The 16570-nt window shown below is 34.1% G+C and overlaps 4 protein-coding genes across 4 annotated transcripts; 2 read left to right on the top strand and 2 right to left on the bottom strand.

Annotated features, from left to right (window-relative positions):
• LOC104785991 (serpin-ZX) lies at positions 78 to 1550 on the top strand. The gene is made up of 3 exons (XM_010511293.1): positions 78 to 177; positions 229 to 512; positions 810 to 1550. The coding sequence occupies exons 1-3, from the start codon at positions 78 to 80 to the stop codon at positions 1548 to 1550; spliced, it is 1125 nt and encodes a 374-aa protein (XP_010509595.1).
• On the top strand, positions 2720 to 4178 carry LOC104788982 (serpin-ZX-like). Its single transcript, XM_010514739.1, has 2 exons — positions 2720 to 3160; positions 3438 to 4178. The coding sequence occupies exons 1-2, from the start codon at positions 2720 to 2722 to the stop codon at positions 4176 to 4178; spliced, it is 1182 nt and encodes a 393-aa protein (XP_010513041.1).
• On the bottom strand, positions 4700 to 7196 carry LOC104785992. The gene is made up of 7 exons (XM_019245757.1): positions 7114 to 7196; positions 6942 to 7024; positions 6755 to 6849; positions 6512 to 6576; positions 5703 to 6076; positions 5180 to 5356; positions 4700 to 5065 (listed from the first exon to the last, which is right to left on the bottom strand). The coding sequence occupies exons 5-7, from the start codon at positions 5766 to 5768 to the stop codon at positions 4841 to 4843; spliced, it is 468 nt and encodes a 155-aa protein (XP_019101302.1). The 5' UTR covers positions 5769 to 6076; positions 6512 to 6576; positions 6755 to 6849; positions 6942 to 7024; positions 7114 to 7196; the 3' UTR covers positions 4700 to 4840.
• On the bottom strand, positions 6424 to 7590 carry LOC104788983. Its single transcript, XM_010514740.1, has 7 exons — positions 7587 to 7590; positions 7283 to 7327; positions 7088 to 7196; positions 6942 to 7024; positions 6755 to 6849; positions 6512 to 6576; positions 6424 to 6457 (listed from the first exon to the last, which is right to left on the bottom strand). The coding sequence occupies exons 1-7, from the start codon at positions 7588 to 7590 to the stop codon at positions 6424 to 6426; spliced, it is 435 nt and encodes a 144-aa protein (XP_010513042.1).

Raw genomic sequence — 16570 nt, forward strand, 5'->3', positions numbered from 1 at the left:
TAAGAGGTTTGATCAAAACATATAAGAAGAGAAGTCGTATAAGAAAATCCCCAAAAAATTAACTCGCCGTAAGAAAGATGGACCAAGAAGAATCACTAGAGAAACAATATGAAATCCTGAAGGACCTGGAAGAGTCAGTAGGTAATCAAAACGACATTGCTCTGAGATTGACTCAACACGTGATCGCCACTACCGCCGGGAAAACCTCCAACCTCGTCTTCTCGCCGGCGTTAATCAACGTCATCCTCAGTTTTATCGCCGCCAGATCTTCCGGAGCCACCGCAGACCAGATTGTCTCTTTACTCAGGGCTTCTTCAACCGATGAGCTTAACGCTGTCTCCTCCGGGATCGTCACCAACGTCCTCGCCGACAGCACCGCGATTGGCGGCCCGACGATATCGGCGGCGAATGGCGTTTGGATTGACAAGTCTCTCCCTGTGGACCCTTCTTTCAAGGATCTCTTGCTGAACTCGTACAAAGCTGCTTTCAACCAAGTTGACTTTCGCACCAAGGTACTCTCTCTTTGATCCAAATAGACCTAACTCTTTTATAAATTTACTAGGGATTATATTGAAGTTTAATATTAATATATTTAATAATTAAACTAATAGTGACATGCTTAGATATATAACATAGTGACATGCTTAGATGTAACATCGTGACATGCTTAAGATGTGTGCTTGTATATAAAGTTCTAGAGATTATACTAACATGTTAAGATTTTGTGCTAAAGTATACACAAGGCTTTTGACTTTGTGAAATCAAATCACAGATGTTGATAGCTGTTTTTGTTGGGTTGTTTTGGACAGGCTGATGAAGTGACTAAAGAGGTGAATTCATGGGTTGAAGAGCAGACAAAAGGACTCATCACTAATCTTCTTCCACCAAACTCTGCTTCTGCTCTGACAGATCTCATATTTGCTAATGCCTTGTTCTTCAATGGAAAATGGGATAATCAATTCGATCCATCTCTAACAAAAGATTCCGACTTTCACCTTCTTGATGGAACCAAAGTACGTGTGCCCTTCATGACCTGTAACTCCTTCGGATTCCATCTGGATGTTTTTGAAGGATTCAAAGTCCTCGATCTAGAGTACAGAGGAGCAAGTCTCGTAGACTGTCGTATTTTCTCGATGCAAATCTATCTCCCTGATGAGAAAGATGGCTTGCCTGCAATGCTGGAGACATTAGCTTCTACTCGTGGATTCTTGAAGGACAACAAGGTCCTTCCTAGCCACAGGGCGGGTATCAAAGAACTCAAGATTCCAAGGTTTAAATTCGATTTTGATTTCGAAGCCTCTGAAGCACTCAAAGCTTTGGGTTTGGAGGTGCCATTGTCCACGATCGTCCACAAGTCTTGCATCGAGGTTGATGAAGTGGGATCGAAAGCTGCAGCTGCTGCCGCAGTAATGTATATTGGCGGCTGTCGTGGTCCTTCCCCAAAGAAGTATGACTTCGTGGCTGATCATCCTTTTCTATTCCTCGTCAAAGAAAACAGAAGCGGACTGGCTTTGTTCCTTGGTCAAGTTATGGATCCTTCTATTCATTAATTTGTGTCCAAAGTCTCGGAACTATAGAATTTTTATGCCAACTGGTTTAAGATTTGGAAGAAAAAAATTGAATTTTTAGAGATTTCTGGCTAGTTACCTATTTCCTGGCGTTTTGATATGATTTTTATTTTTGGTTTATTTTTATTGTTAGAGATTTCTAGCTAGTTACCTATTTCCTGGCTTTTTTATTTTATATATTATTTTCAATTTGTTTTTTTAATACTAGCATAGTATCATGCGAATTCAGCTCACATATTCAAATATTGGAGAGGAAACACACGTACGTAGTTGCCAAAACCATCCTGATTCCGGATGCCTTTTCAACTAAGGCTCTATCTGATTTTCCTAAACCAAATGGGATATCGAAATGTAACCGATGCATGAAAAAGAATTAGAAATTGAATGAAACTTGTGTGGCGTGTGATACAAGCTACTGTAGCAGCTTCATCACCAGCCTATCGATGAAGTCATGAAACGGTCTTCCTTGGGAAAGCACTGGCTACACAATGTATACACGAGAAGCATCGTATAGTAAGAACTAAGAAGGAATCACTATGAACATAAAGCTCAAGCACAAATCTTAGCAGAATCCTCTGTCTCCGTTCATCAGCAAGATCCGATCTCCTTTTCCGGCAACGGCATCGATTCCCGCTGAACTGCTGAACTGTTGTATGTTTTCCATTATTAAAATCTAGTTTCTTTATAAAAGAAAAAACAGTCTTAATAGAACAAAAACTATGCTATTGAATTCGATTTCATAATTTTCTGGTATCGGATCAACAGATAATTCCAGTATACAACTTTGGAAAAAAAGTTTATAATCTATCAATATTAAATTACTAAGATGATAGATAAAAGGAAAATAAATAAAAAAGAAATATAGAAGAAGAGAAAATTATATTTATTGTTAACTAGAAGAAAAAGAAATATGGTATCGGGTCCAATTTTGCAACCGTACCAAATAATAAAACCTTTTTTTTTTGGGATATAAATAAATAAAATCTTCTAGTAAAATCTTCAAATTTAAGTGAATTTGGGAAAATATGAAAATAAAATTTAGTTAATAAGATATAAAAAGGGCAACTATAATTAATTATAATAACTGTTTAAGTAGGGTTATATATTGTGTGAAGAGGTTTGTTCAAAACATTTAACAGAAGAAGAGAAAGATGGACATGGACCTCAAAGAATCCCAAAGAGTCCCAATTGGCTGCCTAACTGACCTTAAAAAACCAGTAGGGAATCAACACGACATTGCTTTGAGGTTGGCTCAGCACGTGATCAACACTACCGCCGGGAAAACCTCGAACCTCGTCTTCTCGCCGGCGTTAATCAACGTCATCCTCAGTTTTGTCGCCGCCAGATCTCCCGGAGACACCGCAGAACAGATTGTCTCTTTACTCCAGGCTTCTTCAACCGATGAGCTTCACGCTGTCTCCTCCCGGATCGTCACCACCGTCCTCGCCGACAGCACCGCGATTGGCGGCCCGACGATATTGGCGGCGAATGGCTTCTGGATCGAAAAGTCTCTCTTTGTGAAACCTTCTTTCAAGGATCTCTTGTTGAATTCGTATAAAGCTGCTTTCAAGGAAGTTGACTTTCTCACCAAGGTACTCTCTCTTTGATCCAGATAAACCTAACTCCTTGGTAAATTTACCAGGGATTAACATGCTTAGATGTATGTAACACTGTGACATGCTTAGATGTAACATAGTAACATGCTTAGACACTTAGATTTATATGTGTGCTTATATATAAAGTACTAGCTAGGGTTTATACTAACATGTTAAGATTTGTGCTAAATGAAGTATACGCGAGGCTTGTAATTTGTGAAATCAAATCACAGATGTTGATAGCTGTTTTTGTATATATGTTTGTTTTGGACAGGCTGATGAAGTGACTAAAGAGGTGAATTCATGGGTTGAAGAGCAGACAAATGGACTCATCACTAATCTTCTTCCACCAAACTCTGCTTCTGATCAGACTGATCACATATTTGCTAATGCCTTGTTCTTCAATGGAAAATGGGTTGGACAGTTCGATCCATCTCTAACAAAAGATTCCGACTTTCACCTTCTTGATGGAACCAAAGTACGTGTGCCCTTCATGACCCGTAGCTCCTTCGGATTCCATCTCGATGTCTTTGAAGGATTCAAAGTCCTCGATCTAAAGTACAGAGGACCAAGCCTCGTAGACTGTCGTATTTTCTCGATGCAAATCTATCTCCCTGATGAGAAAGATGGGTTGCCTGCAATGCTGGAGAGATTAGCTTCTACTCGTGGATTCTTTAAGGACAACAAGGTCCTTCCTAGCCACCGGGGAGATATAGGAGAACTCAAGATTCCAAGGTTTAAATTTGCTTTTGATTTCGAAGCCTCTAAAGCTCTCAAGGCTTTTGGTTTGGAGGTGCCATCGTCCAAGATCTTCCACAAGTCTTGCATCGAGGTCGATGAAGTGGGATCGAAAGCTGCAGCTGCTGCCGCATTAAGAGGTGCTGGAGGATGTGGTTTTCGTGTGCTAAAGAAGTATGACTTCGTAGCGGATCATCCTTTCCTTTTCCTCATCAAAGAACACAGAAGCGGACTGGTTTTGTTCCTTGGTCAAGTCATGGATCCTTCTATGCATTAATTTGTGTCCAAAGTCTCGGAACTATAGAATTTATATGCCCCTCTTGACATAGTAGACCTTTTAAAGGGAGACGGGTTTTAAATTCGGAAGATAATATGATTTTTATAGATTTTTAATTACCTAGTTGTCGGCATTTTGATATGAGCTTAATGCCTTTATATATTGGTGCATCTTTGTCCTTGAATGCTTCAAGTGGATATATTATTTTCAATTTGCATCATGCGAATGTCACATACTCTACTAAAATCTTCAAATGGAGAGCAAAAAGAAAAATAATACCCGTAAGAAAAAGAAAAAAAAAAAAAAGAAAACAAAACACAACGTAGTTGCCAAATCCAAATCCTGAAGCCTTTTTAATTAGCCAAGTCCCTGATCATAAGTTTCCTAAACCAAATCGAAATGTCATGGATGCAGGAAAGTAAAATCGAAATTGAATGAAACTTGTGTGGCGTGCGATGCAAGCTACTGTAGCAACTGCGTCCATCAGCCAAATGAAGAAACCAAACGGTCTTAATTGGGAAAGCATTAGCTACACAATGTATCTTTTATAATTCACAGAAACATGAAATATATGATTTAAGTTAAATATATGACAATCACTATGATTTGTTTTTTTTCATACACACAAAATGTAAAAAAAGAGTCTAGACCAGCCCTGGCTCTTAGATACTACCAGATACTTTGCATTCATCTAGTAGATTAAGCAAGTCGTGTTCGGGCGCACTGAGCGAAGGCAAGAACAGACGGTTGGTATTGCATTGGCTAGTCCCTGATGGAATTGTCACAGAAACGTCAGATTCTTCATCCATCCCATCTTGGACAATCGCTAAATCACCTCGTCTCCTCATCGAAGAAGCCGACACTCTCTCTTTCCAGAGTCTCCCGTCCTGTGTGATCGTACAAATAAGAGTAAAGCTTTCCGCAAACACTCTTATCTTTGCAGTTTCCACAATACAGAAACCATTTAAAAAATTTTCTTGCAAGTTTTTCAAGAATCATACATTGAGAATGGACGGCTCGGGTAGTGGACATTGGATCGGCTGATCGTTGTCTAAGGGCTCCATCGGGTGATCCACCGGTTTAAACTCTGTTGCTACTTCGATCCCATGAGTTGAAGCGGTTGCGGTGTTAGTTGAAGCAACAGGATCAGATCTTGGAGGCAATGTTTCCCTTCCATCCTGACCATAAGACAAGATTCATGTCAAGTGTAGCTTGGAACCAATTTATGGCTTTTTCAGATAAATTAAGGATTCTTAGATTCAACTATTGCTTGAAATCTAATCAGGTTACAAAAGCAGATAATAGCTTGAACCTATGAAAAACATGCTCAAAATATTCAGCTAAAAATTTAGAAAACAAGCAACTCTAAGAATTAAACAAAACTGAGAAGCATCATACTCTATTCTCTAAGAAGGAATCTTTATGACCATAAAGGTCAAGCAATAATCTAACAGAACAAAAAACTCATGTTCCATATAACCATCTCTACTGGAATCAGACAAGCAAATAGAAAAGAGAGCTTACGATGGCACTCTGAGTTCTTCTATGGCCGCCTCTAACAACAGAGAATCTTGAGAAAATACCAACCATGCTATTGAGATGAATGAATCTTATCTTAACTTTGAATATTACAAGATGAAACAGAGACAAAAAAAGAAAAGAAAAGAAACTTGTCCTGAAGATGAAGAGTATATATAGATTCTCAAAAGCAGAGCCAACAAAGATTAGATTGCTTCTTCAAATCTTATAGAGAATATTGCAGTGGACTTTCTCAGAGCTTTAAAGCCTTTATTAAGCTTTGCTTGGGTTGAACAGATTCTTCTCTCTGTTATAATTATGGCTTCTTTCTTTCTTTGGGTCTCCTCTTGATAATATTCTCCTTCAACAACTTTTCTTGGCTTTGAAAATTAAATTAGTATAACTATTAATTGATGATTCATCGCCTTGTTATAAAAATGATATAAATTCCCTTATTGGAAAATGACAAATTTTTGTGGTTCAGCTATATTGTTATTTGCAGAATAAAGTATTTCATTCAATTTACATCGAGAAAGCTACAAATCAACTAGACGGATTATTTATTTTAATAGTGAAAATGACTATAATAGTTTTAAATTAACTTATTTTAAACCAGCTCTAGTGTCATTGGAATGTTGTATTCTTATTTTCTTTTCAAGCAAGAGTTTCCTCTTTTTATGTTTCGAAATTTGGCATCTACTATTGCAGCAAACATCAACCAGAGTCATTAAAAAACCACAGTCTTAATCGAATGAGTTGCTCTATGTCAGTCAGATCAACGGAGGGTAGAGTTTCGTATAAAGAAATGTACATACCTAACATCACCAGGCTGTCGTTTACCAAGATTGAGCAAGATGATTGAAAAGCCAGTCCCTAATAACTGAAACCGTAATAAAGAAAAAAAAAAAAAACCAATCAAAGGAAGTAAAAAAGAAACGACTTGCTAGGGAGATCAAGTTTAAATGATAACAAGATGTCTCGTGAACGCATATCCAATGGCATTGCGAAAATATGAGACATTGTACGTAATCCAGACATGGAAGATGAAGATGACTTACAAATATAGTTCCCACCGGTGGGCAATAGGCGCCAAGATAAACCATAAGGTGGTAATAACCCACATCTTCAGACTTAAAGAGAAAAGTCCCATTATCTAGAGTCATCACACAACACAGATCGATCAACTTTTGTTTCATACTTTCTTGGAAATTGTAGACAATGCATGTGAGATACTAAAGAACTCACCTGGAAGCTTTAACTTGTTACGCAGAAAGTAATATATAAAGCTTCCTCTTCCACCGGCTTGCTGACGGTGGGAGCTTAAACTTCTGCAATGGCAAAATAACCAAAAGAAATCTTAGAACGTCAGAAACAAGAAACCAGAGTTAAACATCAGATCAAAGATATAAAAATTCACCAAATCATCATCATCATCATCATCATCCTCAAAGGTCTCAGCTCCAGCTGGTTGCTTTGGTATTACAGCAACGATCAAGGAATCTACACAAGAGACTTATGCATAATCTAAAGACCCATTCAAGAAACACAGATAACGCTTATAACATTCTCAGCAGAATCTTTGTTACCTTTGTCCTTGAGTGTAACGTATAAATCATCTCCATCTTCTTCGCCTTGCAATGCCAAAAGAACCAAAAGAGATTTTAGAATGACAAAATCTAAATTTTACTAGGGGTTATATCTTATCTTCTTTTAATTAAAAAAGAAGTACATTTGAAAAAATGTCCAAAATGTCTAGCCTATTTACTAAAATTGCCACTGAATTAAGCTTTGTGGAAAGCGTTAATTGAAATTTATAAGGGTAATTTTGTCTAAATAAAAACAGAAATCGCAGATCCAATTGAGGGTCCGCGTGTTTTTCCTCAAACCGACCCATTGAGTCGGATCCTTCAAACGGGCATCACAATTAATTGTTTCTTGGATTGTTTACTGGATTTGGATTGTTTGGTGGATTCTATTTGAATCGGCCTCGATCCTGCAAAACATACCAAACAAATCATTGCAAATAACAGATTATAATCTTCCAAATATCACATTATTTTGAATTTAATACCGCAAAGTTAGCTAAAAATAGCGTAAATACATATCAAAAAATAATACTCCTTCGTAAACCCTTAATGATAGTATCACGTAATTAACGATTAAAACAGCCTAAAATTAAATTGGAATAACCATTTTCGTGATTCGTATCTTGGATTTCCTACTTTCTCTCCAAGATATTCTCATATCACCTAAACCATAAACCTAGACGCTACCTTCTCTATAAATACTAATCTTTAATCGACTACTAGACAGTCTACACTCATCAAGCAAAAACCTATTCCAAACTTTACTCGGCTCCAGCAATAGCTCAATTACTAGCATTCCTTAGAGATGTCAAGCCGTAGAATCCCAAGCATTCACAAGACCAAGGTATATTTCCTTTTTTGGTCAAACCACCAAGGTTTATTATTATAAAGATAATGTTTTTCTTAGTTTGTATTTTAATTTTTATGTTTGAAAGCCTCTTTGTTATAATCACGTATCAACAGTAACGTGTATATCCACAATATTTCTTCTTTTCTCATGATTTTTGTTTTCATTTCACTTTTGTAGACACCACCGACAAATCGTGAATGCTAGCCAAGTTAAATCTATGCCTTCAGATGTAAATAAAACAAAGACTTTCAACTTATCATGGAACTACCTTGAGGAAGACCACACACGTTCGACCACCTAATTTTTTTTTTTATTCTTAAAGTTTGTTATTATAAGGGATGGATTGTGGTACTAACCTTTTTCGTCAGTTTTATATGGAACCGGTGTTGCTTCTAAGTTCTCGCATACGAAAATGTTCTTCTCCGCTTAAGAACAATCTGTTCGAGTTTCCTTTTCAATTTTTTGAGCTTCGAATCTTATGCAACAAATAAAACTATATGCTCTCACATAACAACCTACTATCTCATTAACAATATACATAGTTCTCTTTCACCGCATGCGCACAGCTCATAACAACACTAAAATCAAAAGCTTATTTACTACCAAATGTTGTGTTTCAAAATCCAAAAGCATTGTCATAGTCATATGACTCATATCTGGCTCATGTCGCAACAATGTAAGCATTTAGACTAAAGGTTTGACTTATTCGTGTCTCCACTTAAACTATTATATTTGTCTTTTGATTTTAATTTACAGGCTCCAACGCAAAAGAGAAAAGACTATTAAGCAGACGCCATAATGCTGAACAAACTTGATTTAATATACAAGCTGATATGGTTGTTGGATTTAAATCTATTTTGAAGTTGGACGATGTAAGCTTATGCCTTCAAGAGACATAAGCTCTTTTTAATGGTTATAATAAATGATGTTTTTGGCTAACTCATTATCACTTCTAATGTTTATTAATATAAATGAAAGATGGCATAAAGGTTATTGACTGTGCATATTCCACAGTTTGGCATTATTTCGATATAAAATTAGTTAAGTGGACATGTTATTCTCTTTTAAACAGTTTTCGATGTGTATCAAAGGATTAATATATTACTAGAATACATATGTACTATGGGTTAAATTTTTGAAAAGGCTATTATAATTTCAATATTAAAATTTAAAATCTGGAAAATCTTATAAAATTATAGTGTAGATAATTTATACTCCTCTAAATTACCGAATTTTAAATTAAATACAGATAAATTTAGTAACACGAAAAATACAAAAAAATTACAATACTACTCCAATTAACTCTTTAAAGATAGAAAAATGAAAATTATACATATTAAAAATTTGAGGAAAAAAACTTTGTAGTGGACCGCAGGTTGATAAAATCTTTTACATGTTACATTCCAATAACACTTTTTTTATCATATGGATTTATTACTGTTTGCAAATTACAAGAACTATTACAGATGATTTTATCATGGACAATTCTTTATGATCCTATTAGATTCACTACATAAACATGAGAACTATTACAGATGATTCTATCATGGACAATTCCTTGTGATCCTATTAGATTCACTACATACACTCTTGCTCCATACTCTCTCCTGCTCCGATCCATGCTCTTGATACATTCTTGCTCCATACTCTTGATGGGCACCTCCTTCTCTATGATCACCTTCAATTATATGTAAAATCACGGCAAATGGCAATAATTGCGCTGGCACAATTAATAAATCACATTATTTGGGGTTCCAACCCTAAACTTCCTGGTATATAAGCATTAATGAACCGTACGTCAACCACTGGGCCAAGAGGTTTCCATGCAATATCAAAAAATCCAATAATACTTTATAAAATTAATTAATTAAAAATAAATTATACATTGCATTTAGAATTACAAATTTTAAGAAACTAATTATATAATAACAAAACTATATAAAATATAAAAAAAATCTTGGCCGCGATATACCGCGGGTTAAAATCTAGTTAGTAGATATAGTAGATGACACTATAGAATTTCATTCCTAAATTTCAACTAGAAATGTATGAAGAGTTTTCTATTCATAAAATTCAACTAGAAATGTAACTAAAATCTCTCAAAATCACTTTTTTTTTATTAAGATTTTGAAATTTAAATGTTAAGTTTGAATAACAGTGGATTTGATATGACTTTTATATATATTTGATTGAATAACAAGAGATTGTAAGTTATTTTGAATGATTTTAAATAAATTTCAAGTTCAATAACATAAGATTTAAAATGAGATATTAAAATCACATTTTTAATAATAAGTGATTTAAAGGAAAAACCAAAAAAATGTAAAATCCCTAAAGAGATTCATGGTGAAATTCAAACCAAACAAGATTAAAAAAAAAATATATAGCATGGATTACATAAATAAACATGTATGTAGTCTGGTGGTAAAGTATTTCTATGTTGGAGTTAGCTAGTTCTCGGCGTTTTGATATATATAGCTATGTAATTTTCTTAACGATGACATGAGCTTTATATGCCTTTATTTATTTGTTCATTTTAGCCCATGCGTTTATTTTCAAATTTATTTTGTTAGCAGCGCATAGTATCATACGAATTTAGCTGTCACATATTCTACTCTATATAACCTTCAAATGGAGTGGAAAAAGAAAAATAATACACTTGAGAAAACATATCAAAAGACTTTAATTGTAACGCAAAACCCTCTTGAATCACAAGACTAGTTCTGCTTCAGCTTCAAGCCTTTAAAACCAAAGCTCTGCTCATAATTTCTGTTAATTAACCAAATGGGATATGGAAATGTAATCGATACAGGAAAGGGAACTAGAAATTGAATGATACTTGTGTGGCTTGTGATGCAAGCTACGGCATCTAGGGATGCTCTATGTTTGCTTAAGCTTGATGTTGTACGAAGTTCCGGTTGTGGAACTGGTGAGGGTAATGCTCTCAATCTATTGTAAGGAAGAAAAAAGATCGATCTTTGTTTCTTTAACAGAACAAAACATATCTTGGAGACAATGCTTCCCTGCAGCCATCCTGATCATAAAACAAGATTCATGCCAAGTGTAGCTTGAAACCAAATTTTGGCTTTTACATAGAAAACAAAGCATCTTAGATTCAAATTTAGCTTTATTAAACGCAATCAGATTACAAAAGAACAGAGAGAATGATGGTTGACTTAAACCAATGAACGAACTGAGAAGTATCAACTGGAAGTAGAGAACACACGCAACTCTAAGTCTAATCACAACTCTTTGAGCCTTAGCATCTAAAGATGATAAGAAGGAATCGTTATGAACATTAAGCTAAACCATTCAATTAAATTCGATTTCACAATTTTCTGGATCAACAAGTAATTCGATTACACAACTTTGGATAAAAAGTTTAAAATCTATCAGTACTACTAGTAAATTACTAAGTTAGATAAAAGGAAAATAAGTAAAAAAGGAAATATAAAAGAAGAGGAAATTATATATATATATATATATAATTTTTTTTTTAGAAAAGGAAGTAAATAAAATAGGAATGAGCGAATTTGGGATAATATGAAAATAAAATTTAGTAAATAAATAAATAAAACTATAATCATAATATCTAAAAAATTTTAGATAATTTTTTTTTCTCCCTGGCGACGAGAGGTTGCAAAAAGTAGAGATTCTTAGTTATAATCTGATTAAAACTAAATCAAAATCGGTGAATACGCTAAGAAAGACTTCTTAAGAGTCTCTCACAGTCATGGTTGAAAACAAAAAAAGAGTCTCTCACAGTCATCCACGTGGTCAAAATTGGTTGGGTGAAACATTTAAGAAATTTTTTTTTTTTTTTCTCCCTCTTCCTTCTCTGGTGAACTCAAGCTAACAAACTCGGATCAAGATAGTCTAAAATTCACAGTTCACATTTTTTTTTCTAACAAACTTCAAAGCTTCTCCCGCACGGTGATATGAAGACCAACAACGAGCTGAAGACGGCGTCGGAGATTAACGAAACGTCGTCGGAGACGTCGCCGGAGAATACATCGGGATCTTCCGCGTCCGAGTCCTTGATCATCGACAGGTTCACAGGCAATGTGAAGTTTGTGTTCGTTGATCAACGGCCAGTACATGCTTTGAAGAGAACATTAAAAGTTTAGATACTGTAAATAAACTCTATTACAAGTTAATGTGTAATATATATAGTTATATTTGATAATTGTATATAATAGTTAATTTATAATATTGACAGGGCTATATATTTACAAAAAAATTTCAAAAAATACTATCTTATTATATTATCGAATTGTGTCAAAAATTACAACGGTCCAACTTGGGACTATAGAAAATTATTAATTTATAATAACTATTAATTTATAGAGTAATAATTTATGGAGGTTTTACTGTACAATTTTGGCATTAAATAATAAAGTGATATAATGGAATTAATAGTGTTTTCAAAATTGGAAAACCTTTTGGAATAGTCACATCATTACATAACATGTTTTCTACCAATGATAGCATAAAACTTGTAATTCATCACAAAACCTACTTTACTTAAAGTTATTTTGTAGAAACTTTAAGTAATTGATAACATATATAAGTATAAATATATATACTTATATTTGTTAATTTTATATAATTATTAATTTATAATATTGATGTGACTATATATTTACAAAGGTTTTTTTTAATTATCTTATTATACTATTGAATTGTGTTCAAAATTACAACTAAAAGTTTGACCAAAAAAATTACAACCATCGAAAATTATTAATTTATAGAGTTACTGTACAATTTTGGCATTAAATAGTGACTCTATAAATTAATAATAGCTATAAATTGATTAATAATCACTATAAATAGTGACTCTATAAATTATTAATAATTGTATAGTTTATACCATAGAAAAAATTATAGCGATTATTAACTCTATAAATTGTAGTGATTATTTAATGGATTATTTTAAAAATTATAGCTATAATTAAATAATCACGATTTAATTATATCAATTTATAGCTATAATAGAATTAATAATCCATTAAATAATCGCTATAATTTATAGAGTTAATAACCCATTAAATAATCGCTATAATTATACCATAGAAATTTTTTTTCTTCAAAATTGATATAAATTATAGCGATTATTAATTTATAAATTATTAATTAATAGTGACTCTATATTATTAATTTATAAATTATTAATCATTATAAATTTATAGTGATTATTAAAAAAAAGTTATGAATTTATAGAGTTACCTGTACAATTTTGGCAATTACGGTAATCTCTACCTTTTGCTTTTCAAAACCTTTTTCAATTGAGGAAAAAAAACTACCTAATTGAATTTGTCAATTTTGGTGGGTTACAAACCTATCGAGTGGATTTAGGTTCTGACTGGTAACATGACTTAACATTGAGTTAAGTTGAGTTATGGTCTTAACTCAAAGTTTATTCAAAAATGTTACCAATCAAGAAAAAAAATAATTTTTTGAAGTTGAGTTTGAATAATCATGTGTTATGGTTGATGTACAAATTTGAGGTATATCCTTTGTAAAATGGCTAACTCAAAAGATTATTCAACATCATGGAAATTTCCATGTGTTAGAGTTGAGTTATCAGTTTAAAATTATTCAAACGATTATTTAAAAAAAAATTATTTGTTATTTGTTTCTATTTTTATGCTAAACACCCGTAAACAACTTTGGTCAAAGATTTTTCAAAAAATTTCTTAATTTCTAGTTTTCATTAGACTCTTTAAAAAAAAAAAAAATGTTCCTACTATTATTCCTCGTTGAAACGTACATGGAAATTTAAGTTGTATATATAGATGCCTAAAGCTTATTGTCAAATAAGCACACTTTGAAGAAACAGTAGTATGGTTTTCTTTCTTCTACTCTTTTTATCCATCGAGTTTATTATATATGTTTAAAAATACTAGTGCATATTACTAATTTATTTTATTTGTTTTTGATGAAGATGTCTAATGAAGGTGGTGCAGCTGGTGGCGAGGATGTTGGTGGGAGTGGAAGTATCCGCCGTAAGAAGGTAATGAATATGTCACATGCGCAGTTTAAAAATGTTGGATGTTTAGTATTTAATTTTTACTGTATATTATAGAAACAAATTGTATGGGATGATGAGTATATCAGAATATTCTTGGAGCTTCTTGATGTTGAATTAGCCAGAATTAGATACAAGCAGAAGCTACCAAAAGAAATCGGCCGAGTGCGGATTTGTGAAAAGTTTTTGGAACAAACTAAGATAAATCTTCCGTGGGATTCTTTCAAGAGCAAATACGATGCTTTGAGAAATAAGTGGAATGCTTATAAGAGGCTGAAAAATTTCACTGGAATACACCATGATGAGAACACTGGTTTGATTTACATGGATCCGGACTGGTGGGTTGACCGTGAAAAGGTATTTTTTTTTTGTAGTTTAAATTAGTTAATTTATATATTAATAGTAACTTAAGGTTATGTATTATTTTTTGTAAGTCCAAAAATAAGGTTGTTTGTAATACGTATTTTATTTTGCTAGCTATCATATTAATATTCTTAAAAAATATTGTGCAGGAGATACCATATGCCAAAATTATCCGTGAAGAAGGAATTCCCCATATGGAGCTTATGAGACGCATATTTGGTCATCAAGGCAGTAAACCAGAAGCTATGTACCCAACTCATAAGCAAGATGCAAACAATACTGAGGTAGATGAGAGGCAATCAGTGGACAAGTTTGTTCCGATAGCCGTAGATGATGATGGAGATGATTCAAACCGTACTCCTACAAAGGATGCACATCTACAGTCTCAAACCATGACAAACAAATCTCCTCCACTGTCGCCAATTGGTCCAGCGAAACGGTCAGCTAAAAAACAATCACGTGTTACTCCATACCCAAGTAATCGAGGGAAAGATGTACTACGGAGTGGAGAAAAGAACATGCCACGAAGAAGAACGGCATTTGAAACAGAGATGGGTGGACAATTCAAAGAAATGATGGAATTTCGTCGTGCTCAAGTAGAAGAGGCAAGAGAACGTAGAGAAAAGAATGAAGCTACACCATACAAAGAGGCATATGGAGTCTTGCAATCAATTCAAGGTTTGACAAGGTGGACAGATTTTTGGTGGGCGTGTATCAAAGTACTAAAGGAGGATCTCTTTGCCCGAGAAATGATGGTCTCTAGTGAAAATGATCATGATAAGATCATATTCTTGGAGGGTTATACGGGATATGATCGTAACGGAGATTTCATTGGAAATCGTCTCAATAATTTGCAAAGTTGCCAAAGAGGTCCTCCAAGTGTCAACCTGGATTTGAACATCCGTAACACAAACATGGAGACTCACGAAGAATTCAATGCTCCATCTCATACAGAGCTCATGTCATTATTCAAAGAGATAGGGTATGAAGGTGGAACCAAGAAAACGGGTTGTGATGGAGAATCAAGTCAGACGAAGACTTTTAATCTAGAAGATTAAAAATCTTTTAATAATATTCCTTTTCCTTTTTCTAATGCATTTTAGGTTAAGGTTTTTTTTTGTTTTTTTTTTTTGGTTCAATGCTAAGAAATTAGTTCTATTTTGCTTAATGTTACATGGTTTATGATTAATAAAATAATTAAGTTCTAATCCTAGTTTTTTTTTATTCTCATCTATTTATAGGTCATACGATTAAACGAGCTGTATTCTCGGGGTTTAGAAAATCTTACAGAAGACGAGTTGCTAGAGTTGTACAATCTAGAAGATGATGAGTATATGGATACGATAATGCATCCTTTGATGGAATATTACAATCGTTATTTTTCTAAACAACCAATGGCGGAAGAACGAGGATTAGGTTGGCAAAACCTTGAAAGGCAGATTCGTAACAAGCCGGTAAATTGTATGAACATGTTAAGGATGCATCCGGAAGCATTCAAGAACCTGTGCACAACGCTGGAGCAACGTTACAACTTACGGAGTACCGATAATATCAGTATTGATGAGATGGTGGCAATATTTTTGGTTACATGCGGTCAAAATGCATCTCAACGCTTTGTTGGAATGACTTTTGGTCGTTCCCAAGAGACTGCTTATCGAAAGTTCCATGAGGTATTGGACGCTGTAGAGAGAATTCCATGTGAGTATTTAAAAACTCCAACAACAACATCACTCCAGCACTATCCTCGTAAGTTACAAGAAGATTCAAGATATTGGCCTTTCTTTAGTGGATTTGTTGGAGCACTTGATGGAACGCATGTCAAAGTAATGGTTGGAGGTAGTGATGCAGTTGGGTATTTTGATAGAAATGGACAGAAAAGTCTAAACATAATGGCCATATGCGATTTAAACATGATCTTCAAGTATGCATGGCTAGGCGCAGCTGGATCCACACATGATTCATTGGTGTTGCAGTATGCAATAGATGGAGATCCTTTATTCCCGAGACCTCCTATAGGTAAGTATTATCTCGTCGATTCTGGATATGC

The sequence above is a fragment of the Camelina sativa genome, chromosome 5 (assembly GCF_000633955.1).
Source record: "Camelina sativa cultivar DH55 chromosome 5, Cs, whole genome shotgun sequence".
Classification (NCBI taxonomy): domain Eukaryota; kingdom Viridiplantae; phylum Streptophyta; class Magnoliopsida; order Brassicales; family Brassicaceae; genus Camelina; species Camelina sativa.